General features: G+C 45.0%; 1 protein-coding gene across 1 annotated transcript in view; it reads right to left on the bottom strand.

Annotated features, from left to right (window-relative positions):
• The window catches only part of LOC126471314 (GTPase-activating Rap/Ran-GAP domain-like protein 3), a 346,167-nt gene extending 333,314 nt beyond the window's left edge, over positions 1–12,853 (bottom strand). Inside the window, exons 1-2 of the mRNA XM_050099436.1 lie at positions 12,846–12,853; positions 12,710–12,779 (exon numbers count right to left, since the gene is read on the bottom strand). Coding sequence (XP_049955393.1) covers positions 12,710–12,779; positions 12,846–12,853 — 78 coding nt within the window. The remainder of the gene's footprint in view (positions 1–12,709; positions 12,780–12,845) is intronic.
• Positions 12,854–14,193: the final 1,340 nt, after the last annotated feature.

The raw sequence follows: 14,193 nt of genomic DNA on the forward strand, positions 1-14,193 counted from the left end.
TAATATTTGCCGTTTTCTCTCCCCCCCCCCCCCCTCTCCCCCTTTCTCTGAATCTATGTAGTAGCACTGGCTCTAAGACTTTTCTTTCAGTGTGTTATAGTGTACTGTGTGCGGCACCCTGTCCAGCTGTGGGTTCTGGGTCTAGCCGCCTCTGGTCTGGGTCCAGTGGGGCCCCCCTTCTGCTACTTGAATTAGCCTGTGCCTATGTGACGTCACCTGTTTTGCAAATCTGTCACGAAGGGGTGTATCTGCTTGTACTTTGCCGGCCGGTGTGGCCGTGCGGTTCTAAGCGCGTCAGTTTGGAACCGCGTGACCGCTACGGTCGCAGGTTCGAATCCTGCCTCGGGCATAGATGTGTGTGATGTCCTTAGGTTAGTTAGGTTTAAGTAGTTCTAAGTTCTAGGGGACTGATGACCTAAGATGTTAAGTCCCATAGTGCTCAGAGCCATTTGAACCATTTTTGCTTGTACTTTATTTTTTTTTTTTAAATTTGTGATATCCATGATTGGTTAAACTTTATCTCATTATTGTAGTCTCCTTTTGCGAGTTTTACGGTGTACAGAATTTAATTAACTGTTTAAAGGCTAATGTTGTTGTTTGAATAGGGCGCTTGCCCGTGCTTGTAAGGATTCCTTGCTAACTTACCTTATCACAAAAATTTTAAAGATAAAATTTTAATTCCTAAAGAAAAGTTTAATAAAAGTGTTGTTGTTGTGAACTGTGAATGTTGCTTATGTGGCTCGGCCCTCCCGCTCAACAGCAATTGCCTGATTAGGGTGGATTGACCACCACAGACTGCTGATGACTGGAAACATGTTGCCTGGTCGGACGAGTCTCATTTCAAATTGTATCGAGCGAATAGACGTGTACGGGTACGGAGACAACCTCATGAATCCATAGACCCTGCATGTCAGCAGAGAATTGTTCAAGCTGAAGGAAGCTCTGTAATGGTGGGGTCGTGTGCAATTAGAGTGACATGGGATACGTGATACGCCTAGATACGACTCTGACAGGTGAGGCGTACGTAAGCATCCTGGCTGATCACCTGCATATTTCCATGTTCACTGTGGATTCGGATGGACTTGGGCAATTCCATCAGGACAATACGACACCCCACACGTCCAGAATTGCTACAGAGTGGCTCCAGGAATACTTTTCCGAGTTTAAACACTTCCGCTGACTGCCAAACTCCCAAGACATGAACATTATTGAGCACATCTGGGATGCCTTGCAATGTGTTGTTCAGAAGAGATCTCCACCCCCTTGTACCCTTACGGATTTATGGACAGCCCTGCAGGATTCATGGTGTCAGTTTCCTCCAGTATTACTTCAGACATTATCCGGGTCCATGCCACGTCGTGTTATTGCACTTCTATGTACTCACAAGGACCCTTCACGATATCAGGCAGGTGTACAAGTTTCTTTGCCTCTTCAGTGTACATGCTAGTTAATACATATCTGTCATTTTTATGAAAAATTCACGTCTTTCTGTTTCTAATTACATACCGCAAACAAAATATAAGGTATTAAGTACCGATCATTTAGGAAAGATTGTTAAAAAAGATCGTTTAAATCAAAGAAAAAACATTGCATTTGATTTTTCATCTTTATATATTTTAAGTTTCATGGAAACCCTCATAGAACATGCACCATTGTTTAAAATCTTGCATCAGCCACGACTCGAACCCGGGTCGCCCACATTGCAGACGAGCATTCCGCCACATAGCCATACGGAACGGCGGCAAAATCTGTCGTATATCACTGAATTAAAGACACTCGAAAAATTTCAAATATTGATATTGATTTTTGAGTTCTGAACTTCACATACACTTGGTTCACATGTGGTCTACTTATGGGACGGAGTATCACCAGTAGACACTAAAGGTGAAATATTGTTTTGTCGTCCATCTCCACCCCTTGACTTAATTTACAAAAATATAATCTTTGTTATTTATCGCCATCATAAAGAGATTATAGCAATTGAATCCCGCATGGTTGGAAACACAGATGCCGCTGCAGAACAGAACAGACAGAAACATGAGGAATAACTAACTCTAGGCTGACACGACGAATAGATTTCTGTGGACCATGTGCAAAACTTTGTTGAATGTGCTTTACATCTTGAACAAACACACAGGGTCGATAGTTGGATTTCACCTCACATAAACAACCAGTCTACATCTGCATCTACGGCCGGCCGAAGTGGCCGTGCGGTTAAGATGGTTCAAATGGCTCTGAGCACTATGGGACTCAACTGCTGAGGTCACTAGTCCCCTAGAAATTAGAACTAGTTAAACCTAACTAACCTAAGGACATCACAAACATCCATGCCCGAGGCAGGATTCGAACCTGCGACCGTAGCGGTCTTGCGGTTCCAGACTGCAGTACCTTTAACCGCACGGCCACTTCGGCCGGCGCCGTGCGGTTAAAGGCGCTGCAGTCTGGAACCGCAAGACCGCTACGGTCGCAGGTTCGAATCCTGCCTCGGGCATGGATGTTTGTGATGCCCTTAGGTTAGTTAGGTTTAACTAGTTCTAAGTTCTAGGGGACTAATGACCTCAGCAGTTGAGTCCCATAGTGCTCAGAGCCATTTGAACCATCTGCATCTACATTTACATGGACACCTCGTAAGCCACCGTACGGTGCGTAGCGGAGGGTACCCTGCACCGCTCACTACTTGTCATTTCCTCTCCTGTTCCACTAGCAAATAGGGCGAGGGAAAAACGACTGTCTGTCTGCTTCAGTATGAGCCCTAATTTCTCGTATCTTACCTTCATGGTACTTACGCGCAATGTGTGTTGACGGCATTAGAATCGTTCGGCAATCATCTTCAAATGCCGGTTCTCTAAATTTTCCCAATAGTATTTATCGCCTTCCCTCCAGGGATTCCCATTTGAGTTCTCCGTAACACCTACGCGTTGTTCGAACCTAACGATAACAAATCTAGCAGCCCGCCTCTGAATCACGTCGATGTCTTCCTTCAATTCGTCCTGATAAGGATCCCAAGCACTCGAGCAGTACTCAAGGATAGGTCGCACCAGCGTTTATATGCGGTCTCCATTACAGGTGAACCACTCTTTCCTATCATTCTCCCATAAACCGAAGTCGACCATTCGTCCTCCCTACCACACTTCTCACATGCTCGTACCACCTCACATCGCTTTGCAACGTAATGCCCAGATATTTAAGCGACTTGACTGTGGAAAGCAGGATGCTAGTAACACTGTATCTGAACATTACAGGTTTGATCTTTCTACTCATCCGCATTAACTTACATTTTTCCATATTTAGCGCTAGCTGCCATTCATCATACTAACCAGAAATTTTATCTAAGTCGTCTTGTACCTGCCTACAGTCACTCAACTTCGACACCTTACCGTACACCACAGCATCGTCAGCAAACAACCGCAGATTGCTGCCCACCCTGTCAGCAAAATCAGTCTTCAGAAACCGTTGGTGCCATCATTGAATCCTTTGAACTGCAGGATGTTCTCTCAGGAATATCACCCCGCGCTGTTGTAACTGAATTCCACCTGTTGACACGGACAACCCACAATGCCTTTTGTTGGTGTGATGTTGTCATGTCTTCTCTATGGAGGTCAGGTAATATATGAGCAAGCGAGTCGGCTGTCAGGAAGGCCCCTTTCGACAACCACATGGACAACTTAATTTCATTAAAATTTTCTCCAGGATTTTATCTTCGTACCTGTAGAAGATACACTCTTGAGAAATCGGATGAATGTTCTTGAAAAAACTGTGCAAAGGACGCATTTAACACACCTGGTACCGTGACCAGCTTGTTACGTGGGGCAATGCGTCTTATGTCAGACCTGTCTCTTATCGGGAGGTCTACACAGCAAACGTGTTGTAGCGTAGGTAATACCACCTGACGTACGTAGGCGATAGCATAACCAACTCTGTCGTACCGCAAGTCGAAACACAACGTCCAGAAGATGTTACTGATTGAAAGTAAATTAAATAAAGTAAATCTCAACGGTGACAGCGCCTGTCACAAACTGTAAGAAGGTCGGTTGGTTGATTTGGGGGAGGGGACCACAAAGTGAGGTAATCGGTACCGTCGGATTACGGGGATGGGGAAGAAATTATGCCGTCCCCTTTCAAAGGAACCATCTCGGGATGTACCCGAAGTGATTTAGGGAAATTACGGTAAACCTGATTCAGGATGGTCGGACGTGTGTTTGAAACGTCGTCGTCCTGAATGCGTATCCAGTGGGTTAACCACTGCGCCACCTCGCTCGGGTGTAATGAAGGCAGTAAGTCGGTTGTGGAATAAACGTTGAATGATGGCGTCTAGGATATTTTCAAAGGGAATGTTGCGCTTGTAACGATTCTGTCTCTTAGACTCAGTGCAGATATAATACATTTATATAGGCTACACAGTAGAATCATTAACTACGCATCCACTCTTCCATTTCTTTTTCAACTCATCCAGCACACCTGAAGAGTTGATTGAAAGGCATTTTGGTATGACAACATTTTTCTGTAAACGACATCTTAGTAAAATCTGCGATAAGTTATCGAGGTAGTTGGCAAGTCGTGGCAACATGATGGCTGTCAATTTGTTGATTACTGCTCAAAACAGTTTCTGTTTTGCAAATTTAATGACTTTGTCTTTCTCAGTATCGTGCTTAAACTTGAAGAAACAATAAAAACATGTGTTTAATTGATTACGCCTCGCCGGACGGAGTGGCCGTGCGGTTCTAGGCGCTGCAGTCTGGAGCCGAGCGACCGCTACGGCCGCAGGTTCGAATCCTGCCTCGGGCATGGATGTGTGTGATGTCTTTCGGTTAGTTAGGTTTAATTAGTTCTAAGTTCTAGGCGACTGATGACCTCAGAAGTTAAGTCGCATAGTGCTCAGAGCCATTTGAACCATTTTTGACCTTTTTCTTAGACTTCCTTGACTGGCCTTGGCACGCCACTGGCTTCGTCGAGCACTTACGAATTGTAAAATTGACGTTTGTGTAAATTTTATCGAACAGTTTTGTGAATTGTAACAGCATAAATTGAACAATTATGGAACGATAGGGAAGGAAGTTGACCATGCCCTTTCAAAGAACCCACCCGCCATTTGCCTGAAGCGCTTCAGGGAAATCAGGGAAAATCTAAATCAGCATGGCCGGACGGGGGTTTGAATCGTCTTCCTCTCGAATGTGAGTCCATTTTATACAGTGGTATGAGGGAGTGCCGTGAACAACAGACTAGGAATCCTACTGATAAGGGATGAGCGTAGGGTGGTGGTCCATTTGAAGGTCACTTAAAACTCGGCTTTTTCCCGAATAACTCTAACACCATGGCCTCTAGCGAAAACATATTCCAGAACAAAATTTAAATACAATAAAGTTCCTACAGAAAGGTCCTGCTCATTTTTTCTGTAGGACTAACAGTTTGCATGCAGTGAGCGAGAGAATGTGAAAATCTCGCGTGTTGTTTATGAAGGTCAGCTTCAACATTGCGAGTTGCATAAAACAAGAGTGGTTGGGGCAACTGAATCATTCTGTGTAGTCTCGACAGCAGAAACAGTCATATACACTCCTGGAAATTGAAATAAGAACACCGTGAATTCATTTTCCCATGAAGGGGAAACTTTATTGACACATTCCTGGGGTCAGATACATCACATGATCACACTGACAGAACCACAGGCACATAGACACAGGCAACAGAGCATGCACAATGTCGGCACTAGTACAGTGTATATCCACCTTTCGCAGCAATGCAGGCTGCTATTCTCCCATGGAGACGATCGTAGAGATGCTGGATGTAGTCCTGTGGAACGGCTTGCCATGCCATTTCCACCTGGCGCCTCAGTTGGACCAGCGTTCGTGCTGGACGTGCAGACCGAGTGAGACGACGCTTCATCCAGTCCCAAACATGCTCAATGGGGGACAGATCCAGAGATCTTGCTGGCCAGGGTAGTTGACTTACACCTTCTAGAGCACGTTGGGTGGCACAGGATACATGCGGACGTGCATTGTCCTGTTGGAACAGCAAGTTCCCTTGCCGGTCTAGGAATGGTAGAGCGATGGGTTCGATGACGGTTTGGATGTACCGTGCACTATTCAGTGTCCCCTCGACGATCACCAGTGGTGTATGGCCAGTGTAGGAGATCGCTCCCCACGCCATGATGCCGGGTGTTGGCCCTGTGTGCCTCGGTCGTATGCAGTCCTGATTGTGGCGCTCACCTGCACGGCGCCAAACACGCATACGACCATCATTGGCACCAAGGCAGAAGCGACTCTCATCGCTGAAGACGACACGTCTCCATTCGTCCCTCCGTTCACGCCTGTCGCGACACCACTGGAGGCGGGCTGCACGATGTTGGGGCGTGAGCGGAAGACGGCCTAACGGTGTGCGGGACCGTAGCCCAGCTTCATTGAGACGGTTGCGAATGGTCCTCGCCGATACCCCAGGAGCAACAGTGTCCCTAATTTGCTGGGAAGTGGCGGTGCGGTCCCCTACGGCACTGCGTAGGATCCTACGGTCTTGGCGTGCATCCGTGCGTCGCTGCGGTCCGGTCCCAGGTCGACGGGCACGTGCACCTTCCGCCGACCACTGGCGACAACATCGATGTACTGTGGAGACCTCACGCCCCACGTGTTGAGTAATTCGGCGGTACGTCCACCCGGCCTCCCGCATGCCCACTACACGCCCTCGCTCAAAGTCCGTCAACTGCACATACGGTTCACGTCCACGCTGTCGCGGCATGCTACCAGTGTTAAAGACTGCGATGGAGCTCCGTATGCCACGGCAAACTGGCTGACACTGACGGTGGCGGTGCACAAATGCTGCGCAGCTAGCGCCATTCGACGGCCAACACCGCGGTTCCTGGTGTGTCCGCTGTGCCGTGCGTGTGATCATTGCTTGTACAGCCCTCTCGCAGTGTCCGGAGCAAGTATGGTGGGTCTGACACACCGGTGTCAATGTGTTCTTTTTTCCATTTCCAGGAGTGTATTAGGGGCAGTCAAATCGCAACCGAACTCCCGCTACAACGGGACCGTGGAATGGTTTTTTTCAAAAGCAGTCACCACATGCGTTAAGAAATTCATCCCACTGGGAGACGAGACGATCAATTCCTATTTCGTAGAATGCAGTCGGCCGATAACGGATCCACAACCGCACCCACTCTAGCACCTCCTTGTCCAATCGAAACCTAAATCCATGCCAAAGATGTGAAAATCACACGATGAAAGACCCGGGCTGTACGGAGGATTTGCATGGTTTCCCAACCAAATCGCTGAAAGGTATCCTTCGTCCGATTGGCAGTGTGGGGGCGCGCGTTATGCATCAAGATGACTCCGTCTGACAGCATTCCTACAGTCCGAGGGCAAACGGGAAAGCTTCAGTGGAAACAATCCACATCCCTCCCGTCAAAGAAACCCAAAACTGTTCTCACAAGTTCCGGTAAAGTCGTGATGATCTTCTTCGACTGCAGGGGCCATCTGTTCGTTCAGTTCCTCGAGCGTGGAACCAAAATCAGTGCGCAGTGCTATGAAGATACTTCGCAGAAACTGCTATGCGCCATGAAGTCAAAACACCCAGAAATGTTGTCGGACGGAATCATAATGTTGCACGATAACACCCGCCCCTACATTGCCAATCTGACGAAGGCTACGCTTCAGCTATTTGGTTGGGAAACTCTGTTACATCTTCTGTACAGCTCGGATCTTTCATCGCATAATTTTCATATTTTGTGCGACCTGAAGAAAGACCTGCATGGAAGTCGGCTGCAGTCTGACGATGAAGTGCAAGAGTGGGTACGACTATGGCTCTGTCAGCAGCAGAACGCGTTCTACGAAACAGGAAAAGATCGTCTCGTCTCCCAGTGGGATAAATTTCTTAACACATGTGGTGACTACTTTTAAATGGAACCATTACATAGTCCTTTTGCGGCGGGTGCTAGGTTGCCATTTGACTGCCCCTCATAGAAATCTAGTGTACGCACTGGCAAGCACAATAAATATGATTACTATCTCCGTTTTTGTATTGCAACTGAACTGACTTTCTAGATAAGATTATTCGTTTTTATTACTGTCACTCTTCGTTTCATGTTACACTGTAAACATATGATGAAATGACTATTCTGTCTTCAAAGACGTCATCAGCCCAACGTTTGGTTTGTACACCATGTTGCGCTAGTAAACATGGTCCTATTGGAAGTGGGATCCATAATCTTCCTCCGATCTTTGAACTTATTTTTTTTAGTCAGTTATAGGGTGACCAAAGTACCAAAGTTGAATATGGTTTCTGTACAAAGGTGCGACTCGACGTTTTTCACATTAATAATTTGTTATTGGTCTTTCGATTCAAATGGTTCAAATGGCTCTGAGCACTATGGGACTTAATAGCTTTGGTCATCAGTCCCCTAGAACTTAGATCTACTTAAACCTAACTAACCTAGGGACATCACACAACACCCAGTCATCACGAGGCAGAGAAAATCCCTGACCCCGCCGGGAATCGAACCCGGGAACCCTGGCGCCGGAAGCGTAGGTCTTTCGTTTGATCAAGTGCTCATAATACAAGTTAATGAAATACAAAAAATTGCCGCCTGTTAATATAGGACAAATAATCGGTACAAACAGCTCCATTTTTCATATATTTATAGCACAAATTCTGTATCAACTACCAGTATGTTCGTAATAAGTGAACAGGGAGAAAATTGGTGTTCTTGGCCTAGATGGAATATACATAAACAAAGTTTTTTTATGTAGCTAAATGCAGCACGTTCATGGAAGACAAGAGTCAACATGATCGGATGAATAACTTTGTATTGTTTTTCAATGTAGTCCAATTGTATGTATTTCATTCAGATGGCTAAACAGAAATTCCATGCAATCCCTCCCTCTCCCCCCCCCCCTCTCTCTCTCTCTCTCTCTCTCTCTCTCTCTCTCTCTCTCTCTCTTTTTGCGGGTAATCACCAATGAAAGTTGGGCTCGGCGAATTGTTGTTATAAGGAGGCTGCTACTTAATATTCAACAATGAAGAAATGGGCAGCTGAATTCAATCGCCGCAGTATTTGTCTTCATTATGAGCCATATGTTGTACATGTTCAAATTGCCATCGCAATTGATAACGTCGAGAACGTGCACCAGATGGCACTGGACGATAGTCCAAGAAAGGTTTACGTAGAGATTGACTTCTTTGTGTGGTGTCACCGCCAGACACCACACTTGCTAGGTGGTAGCCTTTAAATCGGCCGCGGTCCGTTAGTATATGTCGGACCCGCGTGTCGCCACTGTCAGTGATTGCAGACCGAGCGCCACCACACGGCAGGTCTAGAGAGACGTACTAGCACTCGCCACAGTTGTACAGCCGACGTTCATAGCAATGGTTAACAGACAAATACGCTCTCATTTGCCGAGACGTTAGTTAGCATAGCCTTCAGCTACGTCATTTGCTACGACCTAGCAAGGCGCCATTACCAGTGTATATTGAAATAGAAATTATGTACAGTCAAGAGAGATGTACACCGATTGTGGCTTAAAGTTAAGTATTCTACCAGTACCTCCTGTTTTGCTAGTCTTATTTCTCTGACCTGTTCCAGACCTCACGCCAGTCTGCGTGTAATAAAACGCGTGCATTTCGGCCTCCTCTAGCAACACGGTGTTGGATCTTCTGCCAACACTTCACTTTGTCATTCCATAAAAAAGAATAACGTATGTTTTACACAAGGAATTAACAAGACAGTCCTACGTAACACTAGTGCATCATTTTTTGAATGTTGGCAGAATGCAAATGCGAAAAGGCATTTCTCAGCAATCTTTAGACCAGTTTAGGAAGAATCCAACCGATGTGCGCTGATTAGTTACTTGGCTCTAAGCACTATGGGACTTAACATCTGAGGTCATCAGTCCCCTAGACTTAGAACTACTTAAACCTCACTAACCTAAGTACATCACACACATCCATGCCCGAGGCAGGATTCGAACCTGCGACCGTAGCAGCCGCGTGGTTCCGGACTGAAGCGCCTAGGACCGCTCGGCCACAGCGGCCGACGATTAGTTACTGTGGATGACAAATGGGCCCACTTTTTCATGACACATCAATCAAAGCATTGGTTGCAAGTGTATGGCCTGCACCAAGAAAGGCGAAATCTGTTTCATCAGATGGTGAAATTACGCCAAGTGTTTTTGGGTGAACAAAAGAAATTGTCATCGTGAATTACTTTGCAAAGGGTAAAACAATAAATGGTGAAAACTATGCTAATCTCCTGGATCTATTAGCTCCAAGGGTACGTGATAAGACGTCTGTATTTCAAAAGAAAAAAAATATCATCTCTTTTTACGAGTGTATACCAGCCGACAAAGGCGTATTGGGAATGGGTGGTAAGAAGAGTCTGAGGTACGAATTTTTCGATCATTCGTCCTGTTCACTAGATTCGTCACCATACTGCTTGTATCTTCTACGACATCTAAAGAAATTTATAGGCAGAAAACTCTTTGAATCCGTTGAAGATGCTATGCGAGCCGTAGAGGAGTACTCTGTAGACTGTCCAGAACAGCAGCAACAGGGGTGGAACTCCCACTGGAGTATCGTTGAACAGTGTGTATTAACCCTGACGCGGGTTATGTAGAAAAATACGCTGAGGTGACAAAAATCAGGGTCCGCAGCTCGTGGTCGTGCGGTAGCGTTCTCGCTTCCCGCGCCCCGGTTCCCGGGTTCGATTCCCGGCGGGGTCAGGGATTTTCTCTGCCTCGTGATGACTGGGTGTTGTGGGATGTCCTTAGGTTAGTTAGGTTTAAGTGGCTCTAAGTTCTAGGGGACTGATGACCATAGATGTTAAGTCCCATAGTGCTCAGAGCCACAAAAATCAGGGGGGCAGTGATATGCACACAGATAGCAACAGTATCGCGTACATGAGGTATTAAAGAGCAGTGCATTGGTGATTATGTGAGAAGAGCAGTGAGCAGTGCATTGGTGATTATGTGAGAAGAGCAGTGAGCAGTGCATTGGTGATTATGTGAGAAGATATCCGACATGATCATGGCCACACGACGGGAATTAAGTCTCTGAACACGGAATGGCAGTTGGAACTAGATGCATGGGACATTTCTCGCTGTGGCCGACAGACTTCTGTTAACGACCGAGAACAGCGGCGTTTGCGTAGAGTTAGGACAGTGAGGTGAAATTTGGTGTTAATGGGCTATGGCAGCAAATGATCCACGCCTTTGCGAACACCAAGACACAGCCGGCAGCGCCTCTCCTGGGCTGCTGACCAGATCGGTTGAACCCTGACGACTGGAAAATTGTGACCTGGTCAGATGAGTCCTGCCTTCAGTTGATAAGACTGACAATAAGGTTCGAATGAGGCGCAGACCCCACCAAGCCTTTGACCCAAGTTGTCAACAAGGCGCTGTGCGAGACGGTGGTGACTCCATAACTGTGTGGGCTGTGTTTACATGGCACATTGATTGGAAATGGTTCAACTGGCTCTGAGCACTATGGGACTTAACTTCAGAGGTCGTCAGTCCCCTAGAACTTAGAACTACTTAAACCTAACTAACCTAAGAACATCACACACATCCATGCCCGAGGCAGGATTCGAACCTGCGGCCGGAGCGATCGCGCGGTTCCAGACTGTAGCGCCTAGAACCACTCGGTCACCACGGCCGGTTTAGAAATGGTTATGTTAGGCTATCTGGAGACCATCTGCAGTCATTCACGGGCTTCATGTTCCCATACAACAATGGAATTTTTATGGATGGCAATGCGTCACGTAAATGGGCCATAACAATTTGCAATTGGTTTGAAGAACGTTCTGGACAATTCGAGAGAATGATTTGGCATCCCAGATCGCCCGAATTGAATTCTATCGAACATTTATGAGACGTAATTGACAAAGCTGTTCGAGTACAAAATCCTTGTCAACAAGGCACTGAGCCAGATGGTGGTGACTCCATAACTGTGTGGGCTGTGTTTACATGGCACATTGATTGGAAATGGTTATATTTGGCTCTCTGGAGACCATCTGCAGTCATTCACGGACTTCATGTTCTCAAATAACGATGGAATTTCTATCGATGACAATGTGTCACGTAACTGGGCCACAGCTGTTTGTGATTGGTTTGAAGAACATTCTGAACAGTTCGAGCGAATTATTTGGCAACCCAGATCGTCCGAATTGAGTCACATCGAACATTTATGGGACATAATCGACAAAGTTGTTCGAGCACAAAATCCTGCACCGGCAACACTTTCGCAATTATGGAAGGCTATAGAGGCAGCATGGCTCAGTACTTCTGCAGGGGACTTCCAAGAAAGTCCATGCCACTCGAGATTATGCACTATGCAGGGAAAATAGGGATCCGAGACGATATTAGGAGATATTCCATGACTTTCGTCACATCAGTGTAAGAGCATATATGTCCTAAGAGACACAGCCAAGAAACGGTTTTCTTGCGCTCGTATCTCATGTTGTATAAAATTTCCTTAAGTTGATAATAACCTCATTCCAGAGAAGGAATCAAAATCATGGGTAAAAGCAAATGATTTTTATCCGATGCTACATCAGCTATAGATACCATGTATTAGATGCACTATGAGTGTACAGTAACACACACTTCTCACGTGAATTTTGTTGGACGCTTTTCTGTTCTTGTGAAGTCACACCTAGCTTTGAAATTAAGTGTAGAACAAAAATACAATAAAATATATGGTTACAGTATTAATTTGCTGAGTTATTACTTACCAATTCTACTGATCCATAATGGCGACGGCTGAAGACGCCGCGACGGGAGATCAAATCAGTGGTTGAAGAGCTGAAAGACAAAGAACAGCCAGTAAGTGTAAACGAAATGATAAGTTATTTGACAGAAACAATTAACCTTAACATAAAGTTAAGAGGAATATTGTAAATAAATTCGAAGGACTGAACACTAATAAACCACAATATAAGTACTTAACAATGAGAGTAATAGTTTTGATTTCCTGTTGCTCTTGTAACTATCATGAGTCGTTTTACACCAATAAGATGATATAGAGTGTTGTAATAGTAAACATAATTTTAAATAGCTATAAAGGCTTGATACCTCTGATTCAGACATATTACTTATTAAAATGAGTCAGGTGAACATCTCAAAGAGTATCATATTTAGATCGACAAACAAATAAGTAAAAACAAATATCGACTAATCATCTATAGGTCAGAGAAGTCGTCACTGGAAACATGTACCGCCGTATCAGTGAACATTATCATGAGAAATTTCGTCCTGTACTTCTTGATGGTATCCAAGTACCGTATCAAAGACAAAGTTAAAGATCTCGGCATAACTTTGGATGAGTATTTAAATTACGTAGATGAAACTGTCTTGACTGTACGAAATCGAAAAATTTAGAAAAAAGTATTTCCTCAAAAATAAAACTTATTCCTTCTTATGTCCAGCCGAATCTGTTTTGTCGATTAACACGGCACAAATAGTGAAAAGAGCTGGCGACTCTAGCTAGCCTCGAATGGTTGTCTAAGGTGTGTGTAACATTCACATCTTTGATCGTGTCAGTCCTCCCTACACTCAGTTAGGGTGGATACAGTCGGAAGGGTGACTTGATTTTCACATGCTCTGTGTCTTTCGTCGGTTTCTTAGTCGCTACTGAGTTTAACATCTACAACGACATATTAAACATCCATCACCAATCTCTAACTGCAAGGTCTGTTACGCCCAGTGACGTAACTGCACCTACGCGTAACACTAAATCTCTGGGACAATTTATCAGTAACCTGCATCTTATCCAAATCCTCTCTGCATTAAGAGGGCTGTAAAGCTTTATCTGATTTCAAAAGGATACCCTCCCTCTCGGCATATCCCAGCTGTTTTTGTTCTGCCCGACAGCAATCCAGTATTTCTGCTACATTGTTAACACTATCAATAGTTTCATCATCCCTTTTTTCTGCTTTCTTTTCTACATTTCATCTACTAACCTTACCCTATTATTTATCGTCTCCGGACCAAACAACTTCTTCAGAATTGATTTCTTCTGAATTGTTGCCATATATTTGTGTTGGACATCATTATTTACATTCCACAAAATCCTGATGATGAAATTGCTTTACGTGAAGTTAATTTGACTGACCTTAATGAAATACTGAATAATAATAATAATAATATTTGCTGCTCATGCACGTGCACATTGTAATAATTACTATAGATATTATTATCATTACTATTGCAATGCTCC

Source organism: Schistocerca serialis, chromosome 3 (genome assembly GCF_023864345.2).
Source record: "Schistocerca serialis cubense isolate TAMUIC-IGC-003099 chromosome 3, iqSchSeri2.2, whole genome shotgun sequence".
In the NCBI taxonomy this organism is placed as follows: Eukaryota; Metazoa; Arthropoda; class Insecta; order Orthoptera; family Acrididae; genus Schistocerca; species Schistocerca serialis.